The sequence below is a fragment of the Narcine bancroftii genome, chromosome 5 (assembly GCF_036971445.1).
Source record: "Narcine bancroftii isolate sNarBan1 chromosome 5, sNarBan1.hap1, whole genome shotgun sequence".
NCBI lineage: Eukaryota > Metazoa > Chordata > Chondrichthyes > Torpediniformes > Narcinidae > Narcine > Narcine bancroftii.
In genome coordinates, this window is record NC_091473.1 from 52,163,549 (window position 1) to 52,176,149 (window position 12,601).

Sequence of the window (12,601 nt, forward strand, 5' to 3'; positions counted from 1 at the left end):
CCTGTTTTCAATGAATTCTCAACCCCCCCTTCCCCATAACTGTTCCAGAGTTTCATCAGTATGTATCAGTACACAAGATGCTGTGAAATGATTTGTCGTACAGTGTTACTGACCTTGAAGGTGAAGACTGTAAGATTGCTGAAATTACATTGCTGTTCCCTGCTTCTTCATACTTTGGGTTGAAGTATTGTTGATGAAGCAGAGGCAAATGGAACCAGAATGAAGGCAGCTTTAAAGGTTCTTTGAGGACTCTCTCCTATTTTTCTGAAGTATCTTTGTTTGTGCTTGGGCAATGAGAGAGCAATACTCGAGCTGAGAGCTGTCGTCTGAAATTCTCTCTCAGTGTGGTAGCAACAGTTGGGAATTTGGGCTCGAGGTAATTTAATATGAACTTCCTCTGGAATAGACAATGCTGGCGATAACTACAGGATGAAATTCCACCAGATCTCTCTGAGGAGAAATTGGACAGGGGCATTATTCTGGTGAAGGACTTGTCTCGGAATCAGAATGTGGTAAGGTCCTATAGCAGTTTACAGTGGGATCATTAGGGTTCTCCTGCATCCATGTGATTGCCCATAACTGAGGTGGAACTTCGCTGTAAGAAGGAGTGCAAAACACAGCTTTCTGTGTCATTACATGATTCCAAACAACCCTCAGGAGTTCTGATCGGGCAACTTCAACAGTAAGTTGCTGAAATACTTTCCATCCACCTGAAAGGAGAGATTTTTTTCCCCCAATGTGATGTAGTGTGCCAAAGACCAACAAGCAAGTGAATGCTCACCTGTGGAGGGCTCACTCTTGGAGCATCTAATGAGACACCACATCCAACTGAACATCAGGGTATTTGCAGGTTCTGGTTTTTGATCATAGAATATGACAGAGAGTCACAAATATGTTGTGCCAACTGATATAAACCTACTCCATAGCAATCCAATTCTTCCCCATCTCACATGCATAACCCTCTATTTTTCTTACATCCCTGTGCCTAAGACTGCTAAATGTCCCCTTTGCACCTGCCTCCACCAGAAGACAGCTCCCCCACCATCTTGGCATTTTGGGATGAACCATTTAATGCTACTCAGCCTGCAAATCCCATGTCCCTTGAATTAATTGTATTTTTAAAACTGTGAATCACCAATATTGAACCTTAACTTCCCTGCTCTTGCATTCTCTGACCTGGTTGAAGAAAGTATGTGCATTCTCCACAAACATATCTACCTTTGCTGCCATCTTCAGGGATTTTGGAACAAGTACATCAAAATCTCTGATCCTCAATATGGCCTGGAGGCCTCCCTTTCATTGTGTCTGTCATCCTCATTAGACCTCCAAAAGTGAAACTTTCAGGGATTCTGGGATTTTAAGGTCACCGTTTCTCAGCTCCTTCCTGCGATTCACTGCAGATGGACAATTGTTGTACTTAAGGGTATTTTTGGCTTTGTTTTGGGCACCCCTCTAATGACTAACTTGAAGGAGAAAGAGAATTCAAATCAGATAGTTAAAATGAGAATGGCATGTCAATATTTATTTATGCATGTCCTTAATGTATGTTGAAACTATAAATTTATCCTGTTGTTGGACCTATACCCACAAACCAGCCCATAGTAATCAAGGTGTTTCTATGGTAGCAATGATACAGAACATTTAGCATGAAAATGCTGCTACAACTGCACTCTGAGGATTTTTCCAACAAAAAGATGTCTACCTGCTAGACATTGGTTCACTAATTGGTATATGCCCAAATACAATCTGAGCAAGTTCATCAGGGAGGCATCTGTTTGTTTAGGGGAATAAAGTGCAACGGGTCATTGCACTAAAGCAGAGGTTCTCAACCTTTTTCTTTCCACTCACGTACCTCTTTAAGTATTCCCTATGCCATAGGTGCTCTCTGATTAGTAAGGGATTGCTTAAGGAGGTAGGTGAGTGGGAAGGGAAGGTTGAGAATCACTGCTCTAGATCCAATTGTTACCGAAATATTTTGCTTGAGAAAAATTGTCATTGGTCCATTTCCTTTGGAGTGATGGAACTGCACATAACAAGTTAATTAGATATGATTAAAATAGTGCTTTTCAAACTTTTTCTTTCCACTCACCTACCACCTTAAGCAATCTCTTACTAATCACAGAGCACCTATGGCATAGAGAATACTTAAAGAGGTAGGTGAGTGGAAAGAAAAAGATTGAGAACCACTGCAGAGAGTAATCAACATGGCTTTTTTTAAAAACGAGAAATCACCTTTAAATGGAATCTGTCTTTGTGATAGACGTAAAGAGTATCCATGGCGACCACACAGGGTTGTTACTATTTAACTTACCTTGTCCTAGTAATATGACATTTTGAGGATATTACTGATCATCCTTTAATAAGGGGCAGAATAAAAAAGGCTATTTCTGAGACTGAAAGGTTCTTTCCCCCTAAAGTGTTGCTGTGGCAACCCAAGAATTGATTAGCTTGGCTGCTGGCCTAGAAAAGCTTGCCAATGAAACCATAAGGATTGAGGAAAACACACAGATAAACCCACAAACCCAAATTTTCCAACTCATCATTGAAATAGTGGCCTTACAAAACTGTTAAGCTTTAAAATGGAGGAACTTGTGCAGCTGTGAGACAAGAATGCTGTATGTATATCCCTGATGCTTTGGAGAATAGCACTCATTTAGCAGACCATGCCCCCCACCTCCCAAAGGACCATCTTGGTGGCCTTTTATTAGATGGTGGACAACATTTATCCAGGTAATGTCCATCATCCTACTGGTTCTATTGCTTTTGCAATTATTTTGTTTAATTCCTTCATGTTTTGTTTTAAATCATTTGTTCTTACCCCCTTTTTATTAACAGTAGAATATGAGGGGAGAGGGGGGGGAAGATAAATCACATTCTAACAATTATGTTGGTTATCATGGATTGATAAAAGGAGGGAATGTGAAAGAATATGTTTAACAAATATGCTTAACAAAGGGTTAATGAATTAGGTGATAAAATACAGTAGCTGCCTGTAAAATGGTGGGAATATAATTGCATTCTAAACAAGACCTTCTCTGTGCTATCGTGAGATAATAATTAACACCACAAGAATGTCAATACACCAAGAGTAGGGACACCTTGACATTTCCCAGGCCTTTGCAGACACCACATGGGAACATGTTATTGCAAACACAAAAATAGTCAGCTCTGTGAAACTTGTAAAAGTACATGAGCACTCTGATGCTTTGAGTGGGATTCAGTGTAGAGATTGAGTTACTAAACTTTTAAAAAAAATCACCCCTCATTTCTGCTAGTGTTACCAAGGTTAAATTTAAAAAATGTACGCTTAATTAGTTCTGCTGTTTATTTTATTACAGCATGGGCTGCCTTTCACAACAGATTCAGAAAAGGTGCAGAGATGATTTACCAGGATGCTACTTAGATTAGAGAACATGTCATATTTAGAAAGGTTGAGTGAGCTCGTGCTTTCCTCTTTGGAGCAATGGAAGATAAGATTATGTGAAACATTGACAGAGTCGACAACCAACACTTTTTCCCCAGGGCAGCGATGGCCAATACCAGAGGACATTTGTTTAAAGTGAGTGGAGAAAAGTTTAGGGGAGATCTCAGAGGTTAAATCTTTTTATACAGAAAGTGGTGGGTGCCTTGAATCCATTGTCAGGGTGGTGTTGAAGGCTGGCCCAATAGGGATATTCAAAATACTCTTAGACACATGGATATCAGAAAAATGGACGTGTGCAGGTTATGAGGGAAAGAAGGATTAAATCAATCATGTAGGTTAGCATAACATTGTGGGCTGAAAGGCCTGCACTGTGCATGCTGTTCCTATGTTCTAACTGTGTAACCAGTTCCCAGGAAGTGCCAAGCTAGCTCGTTCTGGGCAGCTGTGACCAGCCAGGGGGGACCACCTCAAAGCTAGTCCTGTAGATTTGATCAAGGTATGGGCAATGGAACTGATCCCTGTACTTGTTGTGTGGTTTGTATTGATGTTGAGGCAGAACCATGAAAGGATCTCCTGAACTCCACACCTGCAAAGAGCACATCTTTGAAACAGAATCCACGCTTCCCCCTTAACCCCATCTGAGGTTCTGCAGCTTTGATCTTGGCCAACAAATATTGACCCAGTTATCACTACAAAAGACATCCTCAGTCAGACACTCTTATGGGCCACTCATGCACCCTGACCCTCTTTCATGCACATGTTGCCTTTCTCATCTCACACATTCACTCAGACTCTCATACCTGCTGATTTTTGCAGGTATTCTCACACACACTGTTCCTCTCTCTCTCTCTCTCTCTCTCTCTCTCACATGAACAAGCACAGTCTCCCTCACACACACAGTCCCCGATCTCTTCTCACATAAACATGGCCTCCTTCACACCCATTTACCTTCTCTCACACAGGTCTCCGTCACATGCACTGACCACACTCTCACGCAGACCCTGTCTCACAAGCACTTACCACTATCCCTCCCTCTCTCCTGCACTCTCCAATTCTTTCTCATAACTCAGTTGTGAGTTTCTGAAGCTCAGGTCGTGATTTGAGTGGGGCCTTGTTCACCTACCAAGTGAGAGATCCATCTTGGCAAAGTTCAATGCTTAATTAGCAGTGTAGAAAGAACACTATTGGCTTCTAGATCAATCTGAAATTCTGCTCTGTCCCCTTGCAATAACACTCTACATTTGCAGCAGACCTGACATAGTTGGAACATTTTATGTTGCGATCAGAAGCAAGGAAGAAATGAGAGACCGACAAATATCAGAATCAATACTTTATGTTGTAACAGCCAATGGATTCAAGGATACAATGAATGACATGAATACCAGATCATAAACTCTCATTTTACATCAGCACATACACCATTGCAAAACCTGTTTTATCAAAACTCAGAGCATATATGTCTAAACACCACTTTGAGACCACTGTGCATTTGAATGCAAATAACACATTCATTCACAAGTTAAATGTCCAGAAGGAATGTTACAGGTTTGAGATAGAGGCAGCTTGCCCAATCAATGAAGACTCACTCTGCCCGCCCGCAGGACGGTGGACCAGGAGCCCCCACACCTGGCTGCTTCAGTGATACTTGTGCACATTACACTGCAGCCACAGAGTTTACATCCTTATCATTAACTGAATGAAAAAAACTCGATGAAAATATTCTCTTCTAAATAAAGCAACTGAGTTTTTTTTTAAAGATTCTCAGACTTTACTCTATCAAGGCTAACTGCGGTATTTGTTGAACACAGTTAAACCCCTGGTATCTGGCACCTATGGGGAGTGGTAGATGCCGGATAAGTGCATTTTCCAGTTGTTTAATGCCTAACTAATACACCTGCATTAAGAATAAACAGTTTAAAAGACAAAAAATACTATACTGTACTTACAATGAACAAACTACTTGCATAAATCTATAAACCTTGAAGCATTTTACTTTATTTTCAGTCACATTCTTTGAAAACATTTAACCGTCACTGCATCTGCAGGTTTCTCCCCTTCCACAGAGAAGCCTGAAAGATGAACAATAATATTATAGGTAATTAACCCCTCTTCCCCCAAGTTTACTGATAAAGCCTCTGACCGGGGTGACCCTTACTTTATTCAAACAGCTGCTACGAGCAAAGCACAACCAAGCATGACTCTGCTGGATGAATATTTGCTCCCATCTTCACCAAAGGTTTATGTGTTACTTCAGAGAACATTTACTTTTACAATTTTAAACTTGTGTATCTTTTACTTATTATTTTATTCTTATTTATTTTAATTGTTAACATTTAGTTTCCTCATTTTTTTCCCAGTTGCTTGAGGCTGCCAGTTGCTTGAATTCTGGATACATGGGGTTTTATTGTATTATTTTGATTTACTGTACTTCTCCAAGAGAAATATCAATGCAGGCTTCATTCTGGAATGTGTCAGTGGATATATGCAGTAGGAACAGTGAAAATGTCAGTAGATAGATGAGAATAATGTGTGCCTATCTTCCTGTGAAAAAGTTCACTCTTTGATCTGTTCATTACATGGGGACCTTGGGTTTCTCTCTAAAAATTGCTGAGCAGTGAAACATCACAGAGACAATTTAAAGGCCAGAATCCAAGACATTATTTTGACATTACAAGTCATCAAAGGACAAGTCATTATTGGGGAATGAGATGGGTCAGGTGATGGAGGTATGTGTGGGGGAGCACTTTGGGTCCAGTGATCATAGTGCCATTAGCTTCAATGTAATTATGGAAAAGGATAGGTCTGGGCCCAGAGTTGAGGTTTCTGAGTGGGGAAAAGCTAGGTGCAAAAGGATTTACAAGGGGTGGATTGGGACAATTTGTTTTCTGGGAAGGATGTAATAGAGAAATAGAGGGTCTTTTAAAGAAGAGGTTTTAAGAGTACAACATCTTTATAAACCTGTGAGGTTGAAAGGTCAGGTCAAAAGTTTGAGAGAGCCATGGTTCTCAAGGGATATTGGAAACTTGGTTCGAAAAAAGAGGAAGTACTACAATAATTATAAGAAACGGGAAAAAGGAGATGTTTGGGTACTATATTGAATGTAAAAAGAATCTTAAGAAAGAAGGCATGAGGTGGCTATAGCAAGCAGGGTGAAAATAAATCCAAAGGGTTTCTACAAATATGTAAATAGCAAAAGGAAAATGAGAGACAAAATTGGTCCAATAGAGAATCAGAAAGGACAAATGTGTGTGGAGCCAAAAGAGTTGGGGGAGGTCTTGAACAATTTCTTTTCCTCAGTATTTACTGAGGAGAAGGATATTGAACTGTGCAAGGTAAAGGAAGCAAAGGGGGTAAATATGGAGACTATAGTGATTAAGAAAGAGGTAGTACTGGAGCTTTTGAAACATATAAAGGTGGATAAGTTTCCATGTCCTGACAGGATTTTCCACAGGACATTGAGAGAAGTTAGTGAGGAAATAGCAGAGGTTCTGGCAGTGATTTTTCAAATGTCATTAGAGATGGGTATAGTGCCGGAGGATTGGTGTGTTGCGCATGTGGTTCCTTTGTTTAAAAAGGGTTCGAGGAACAAGCCTAGCAATTATCGGCCTGTAAGCTAAAAGAAGGCATGAGGTGACTATAGCAAGCAGGGTGAAAATAAATCCAAAGGGTTCCTACAAATATGTAAATAGCAAAAGGAAAGTGAGAGACAAAATTGGTCCAATAGAGAATCAGAAAGGACAAATGTGTAAATTGATGGAAAGCGTTCTTAGAGATAGTATATATGAGTCTATGGAGGGACAGGGTCTGATCAGGGACACTCAACACGGATTTGTATGTGGAAGGTTGTGTTTAACCAATTGTTGGAATTTTTTTGAAGAGGTGACTAGGAATTTTGATGATGGTAGAGCAGTGTATGTTGTCTATATGGACATCAGTAAGGCCTCTGCATGGAGGTTAGTTAGTAAGGCTAAGTCCTTGGGTATTAATTTGGAGATAGTCAAATGGATTCAACAGTGGCTGGAAGGAAGGTGCCAGAGAGTAGTAGTAGATAATTGTTTGTCAGGATGGAGGCTGGTGACAAGTGGTGTACCTCAGGGTTCAGAATTGGGACTGTTGCTGTTTGTCATATATATTAATGATCTGGAGGATGGGGTGGTAAATTGGATTAGTAAATATGCAGATGATACTAAAATAGGGGGAATTGTGGATGATGAAGAGGGTTTGCAAAGATTGCAGAGGGATTTAAACTGCTTAGATGAGTGGGCAGAAAGATAGGAGATGGAGTTTAATGCTGATAAGTCTGAGGTGCTTCATTTTGGAAAGAATAATCAAAGCAAGACATGTGTGGTAAATCGGAGGGCATTGAATGCAGTGGAGCAGAAAGATCTAGGAATAATGGTGCATTGTTCCCTGAAGGTAGGAGCGCATGTGGATAGGGTGGTGAAGAAGGCCTTTAGTATGCTTGCCTATATAAATCAGTGCATAGAATATAGGAGTTGGGAAGTAATGATGAAACTGTACAAGGCATTGGTGAGGCCAAATTTAGAGTACTGTGTGCAGTTCTGGTCACCGATTTATAGGAAGGATATTAACAAGATAGAGAGAGTGCAGAGATTTACAAAAATGTTGCCTGGGTTTCAACATCTGGAATACAAGGAGAGATTGAGCAAATTAGGTCTTTATTTCTTGGAACGTAGAATGCTGAGAGGGGATTTGATAGAGTTGTTTAAGATAATGAGAGGGATAGATAGAGTTGATGTGGAAAGGCTTTTGCCATTGAGAGTAGGAGAGATGGATACAAGAGGTCATGGGTTGAGAGTTGACGGGCAAAGGTTTAGGAGTAACGTGAAGGGGAACTTCTTTACTCAGAGAGTGGTTACTGTGTGGAATGGGCTTCCGGGAAAGGTGGTGGAGGCAGGGTCATTTAAGGAAGAGTTGGATAAGAATATGGATGGGAGGGGGATGGAGGGATATGGGCAGGGTGCTGGTAAGTGGGATTAGAGGAGGGTACTTGGATCAGTGCGGACTAGAAGGGCCAAATTGGCCTGTTTCCGTGCTGTAATTGTTATATGGTTACTTGGATTTGCGCACTCTGCTTATTAATGTAGGTGATGAAAGAGTGTTCTTGCTGTTTACTTAACTGGAGAAAGGGGAGATGACAGTCCAGAACCTTGAGTATTTTAAGTTGGAAAATAAAGAATGATATTTGCAAGGCAACATATCCTGTTGGAAAGTGCAAAATCCCAAAAAAGAGGCACTGACACAAGACCTTTCCTGAGGAAAGATCTCCCCTGTGTGACTGTAAACCATCTTGCAACTGAAAGATGTTGGCAAACTTTCTTGTTCTGAATCTGTTTGTACAGAGGCCAGGATTGTTTCTAGAAACATTTAACTGCAAACTCAAACTAATTAAACACAAGCTGGCCATATATAGGCTATGCAACTCTAGAATTCAAGAATCATGCCACATTCTCCTTCGATCAATCACCTTTCACTCATTTCATCTTCCTGAGTGAAAGGCATGTCATAACCTAGGAGATGATTTGAGCAATACAAATCTTAAGGAAGAGTAACCAAGGATGCTACAATAGATCTGTTGGCCAGGGAAGAGGTAACAAGCATACACCCAAATGCATATCACCACACACATGCATATACATCGCAATGTCACTTTGGCTGCCACTGACCCACAGAAACAATGTGAGAGAGCAATAGCCACAGAAGAAGAAGATAACAGTTTTAAGTGTGTTCTGGAGGGATGGGTTCAGCAGAGAAACATGCTTGGATGAAGTAAAAGGAAGCTGAATTAAATGACATGCTGTACATCTGCATGGGCTGTACTTATCACATCATGGTTATGGAAATAGTTGTCTTGTTTATGGTGAAAGTAGATCCAAGATTGAGAGTATCAAATACTGGAACAAAACCCCAAGCTGAAATAGTTCATATGAATGAAGCTACAAATGGAGAAATCATCAGACTGAAAGGTGAGGTGTTCCACCAAGAAGTTGTAAACCAAGCCAACCTTACAGAAATATCCCATTATATCCCAGCCTTTCAACCCTTCACAAAGCACTGCTCGCAGTAACAGTCATATGGACTGTCAGCAATGTAAGTATTCTGTACAGTTCTGATCACCTCAGTACAGGAGGAACATGGAAGCTTTAGAGAGGGTGCAGAGGAGATTTACCAGGATGCTGCCTGAATTGGAGAACATCTTATGAGGAAATGTTGACAGAGATAAGGCTTTTCTCTTTTGAGTGATGGAGGATGAGAGGCAACTAATGTTTTAGATGATGAGAAGCAAAAATAGGGTGGTCAGCCAGCATCTTTTCCCCAAGGTAGCAATGGCCAATATCAGAGGATATCCATTTGAAGTGATCGTAGAAAATTTTGGGGGAGATGCCGGAGGCAAATTTTCTTTTTTTAAAAATATATAAAAACACAGAGTGGTTAGTACCTTAAATGCACTGCGGAGGATTGTGGTGGAACCTGGTGAAATATGGACATTCAAAATACTCTTACATAGGAACATGGATGTAAGATGGAGGTTTATGGGTGTGAGGGAGGGAAAGGTTAGTGGTTTGAAAACCACTGGGTTAGATTAATGGTGAAGTCGACACAACATCATGGGCTAAAGGGGCTGTACTGTGCTGTAAAGTTTTGTAGTCAGTGGTCTCCAGTTACTGAAGTAATCAGCCTGCAACAATATGGCGTGCAGCTGCACAGAATCCAAGCGAGGGCTTCTGCTGGAACGTGGACAAAAGATGAACAACAGCAGGCCTTGCTGAACGTATTAATCTGGGGAGGGGATTAGTGGGTTTTGTGCAGAATGGGGGAGAGAGATACAAAGTGCAATTGATTTCATCTTTCCCTAAATGGAATATCTGCAGGTCTCCCTTGCACCTTGCAATGTTCTGTTCTGAGGTCAAAGTCTGGTATGGGACAAGCCATCCTTTCAACTTCACTTCATCACTCACTTTCATTGGTTTGTTCTTTGATGGCTGAAGTGTTAGCAGCTACAGTGTTTGAACAAAAAGCAATGAAAAACATTACATCGCATTTTGAACAACTGGGCCTTTCCTGCAGTCATCTTAAAAGTTGATTATTTTTAATTTATGTAATACATATATGTATATATATATAAAACTGTACTTAATAAATATTAAAACACTTATTGTAAACCATGCACCTGACGATTCTTTTCAATCAGAAGTGCCTCATATTGGCAAGGAATTCACTGGTCTAATCTAAACTGATCTCATCTGCATGCAGGGGGATGTTGAAGGAATTGGTTCATTGTGAATGACCAGCTGGCGAGTTTGCCATTCTGTCAAGGTGAACGTGGAGCACCACATGATACTTCACAGCAGATTCAAGGCATCAAACAGATATGGTCAAGTGAGCAAATGCAGGGACTGGGTGTGGCGAAGGTGCAAAGATTGTCGCTGCTGATCTCAAGTCTGGAAATGTCCCAAAGAACAATGAGGACATTGTGACCAAGCTAAATGTTACCATTCACTTCTCACTCTCATGGTCATGGGGGGGTCAATTCTAAACTCCTTACAAAAGAGGCCGTTGGGAAGCATAAGACTCTCACCAATGGTGTATATTGAATGCCATTGCTGAACCATCTCCACAGATCTGATACTGTGCATCCTGGTCATCTCCTTTACAATAAATTGGGCACCAAGTCATCTGGCTCTGTGGTTCAATCATTTGTCATTCCACAGGGGGCCAATATCACAGTAACCTAACTTTTTCCCAAGTGTGGAATCACTCCTTTGGCTGTCCACATGAAGGCATTGAGTTAACCTGTGTGTCATCCTTTCAGCTCAGCTAATTCTAGAATGAATCACTTGACTCCATTCCAAAATTGAACCTGAACATATCGCCTTTGCAGTTTCAGTCTTGGCAATGAGTGCATCCCCAATGACTGACCAACCATCATTAAAACTGCTTCATATGCAACAAGGACAGAGCATTCACAGCGAAGTGATCTCAATAGATCTGCAGCCTCAAACACCGTGCAAGGTTAGGCAGTGGGATGCAGACACTGGCACTCATCCTTCCTCTGATTCCCCTGAAAGATGAAAGCAAATGATCTGCACATGACTGACGCGGTCAAAACTGATTCAATGCTTTGTCACCAGAGGAGAATAAGCCTGGGGTTCAATAATTTCCACCAAACAACTGTGGGCGGACAAGCAACATTCTACCTGGAAGGCCGTGTGCACTGCATGGAAAACAGGTGGCAAAGTGGGTGTGGGAAGACAAGGGGAGGGAGGGAGGGGTTTGGGGGTTGGGGAATGGACACATAATACATTCGTTCCTCTGTCAGAATTCTTTCAGTTCTCCATAATCATTGTATAGCACTGTCAGGAACTGCTCCTCACAGATCTTTTTGACCTCTGTGCTCAGCTCCTGCCAATTAATTCCTGAGGGCTTCATTTCACTGTATCGGCAGGAAAGGTACTTCAAGGAGAGGCGGCGAAGGGTGATTTTGGGTTCCCTCAGGAGGCTTCTGCACCAGCTGCTTAACTCTTCCAACTTGGATAGGATCAGACCAGCCTTCCTGCAGATGATGAATTGGTGAAGAGGGAAATCAGGGAGGGAGAGCAAAAGGCAGAAGTGTTAGTGGAAGAGAGAGTGTTGGAAAGAGTAGAAAGAGCAAGAAGGAGCGAGGAAGAGTAGAAATGGAAAGATAAGGAACAATGAGTTAGGGAGTGATGGAGATGGAAATATGAAGGAAAAGAATAAGAATTAGGTTTAAAGTTATTCTGAAGTCACTTTTTTCATGTGAATAGTGAAAATGCAGATTCTCACAAATGGGACTTCAACAAAATATGACAAAAAGTTTCAAGTTACACCCAAAGAAATTCCTCCACATTTCCACATCCACTCTATCCAGTCCTTTCAGTATTCAGCAGGTTTTAGTGATCCCTCTTCATTCTTCTAAACTCCAGCAAGTACAATCCCAAAGGCATCAAATACTCCTCACATGATAACCCCTTCTTCCCAAGAATTATTCCAGTGAACATCCTCTGGGCACTTAATAATCCCAACACATCCGTCCTCACATAAGGAGCCAAAAATTGCACAGGATATTCCAAAAGTGGTCTGACTAATGCTTTATAAAGCTCTCAACATTCCATCTCTGCATTTATATGTACCGGG

General features: G+C 41.2%; 1 protein-coding gene and 1 long non-coding RNA gene across 10 annotated transcripts in view; one reads left to right on the plus strand and one right to left on the minus strand.

Annotated features, from left to right (window-relative positions):
- Positions 1–2,352: 2,352 nt before the first annotated feature.
- Positions 2,353–11,121, plus strand: LOC138763394 (uncharacterized). Its single transcript, XR_011357522.1, has 2 exons — positions 2,353–2,730; positions 10,700–11,121. It is a non-coding gene; the product is annotated as an uncharacterized lncRNA (long non-coding RNA).
- astn1 (astrotactin 1) overlaps positions 4,740–12,601 on the minus strand; it is a 2,519,376-nt gene continuing 2,511,514 nt past the window's right edge. For 6 of the 9 annotated variants that reach the window (XM_069937475.1, XM_069937466.1, XM_069937465.1 and 3 more), the window contains one exon: positions 11,415–11,999. In XM_069937475.1, the coding sequence (XP_069793576.1) occupies positions 11,762–11,999 (238 nt within the window). In that variant the 3' untranslated portion in view covers positions 11,415–11,761. Of the gene's footprint in view, positions 12,000–12,601 lie in introns of all 9 variants that reach the window. The other 3 variants (XM_069937468.1, XM_069937469.1, XM_069937467.1) reach the window with 3 other exon arrangements.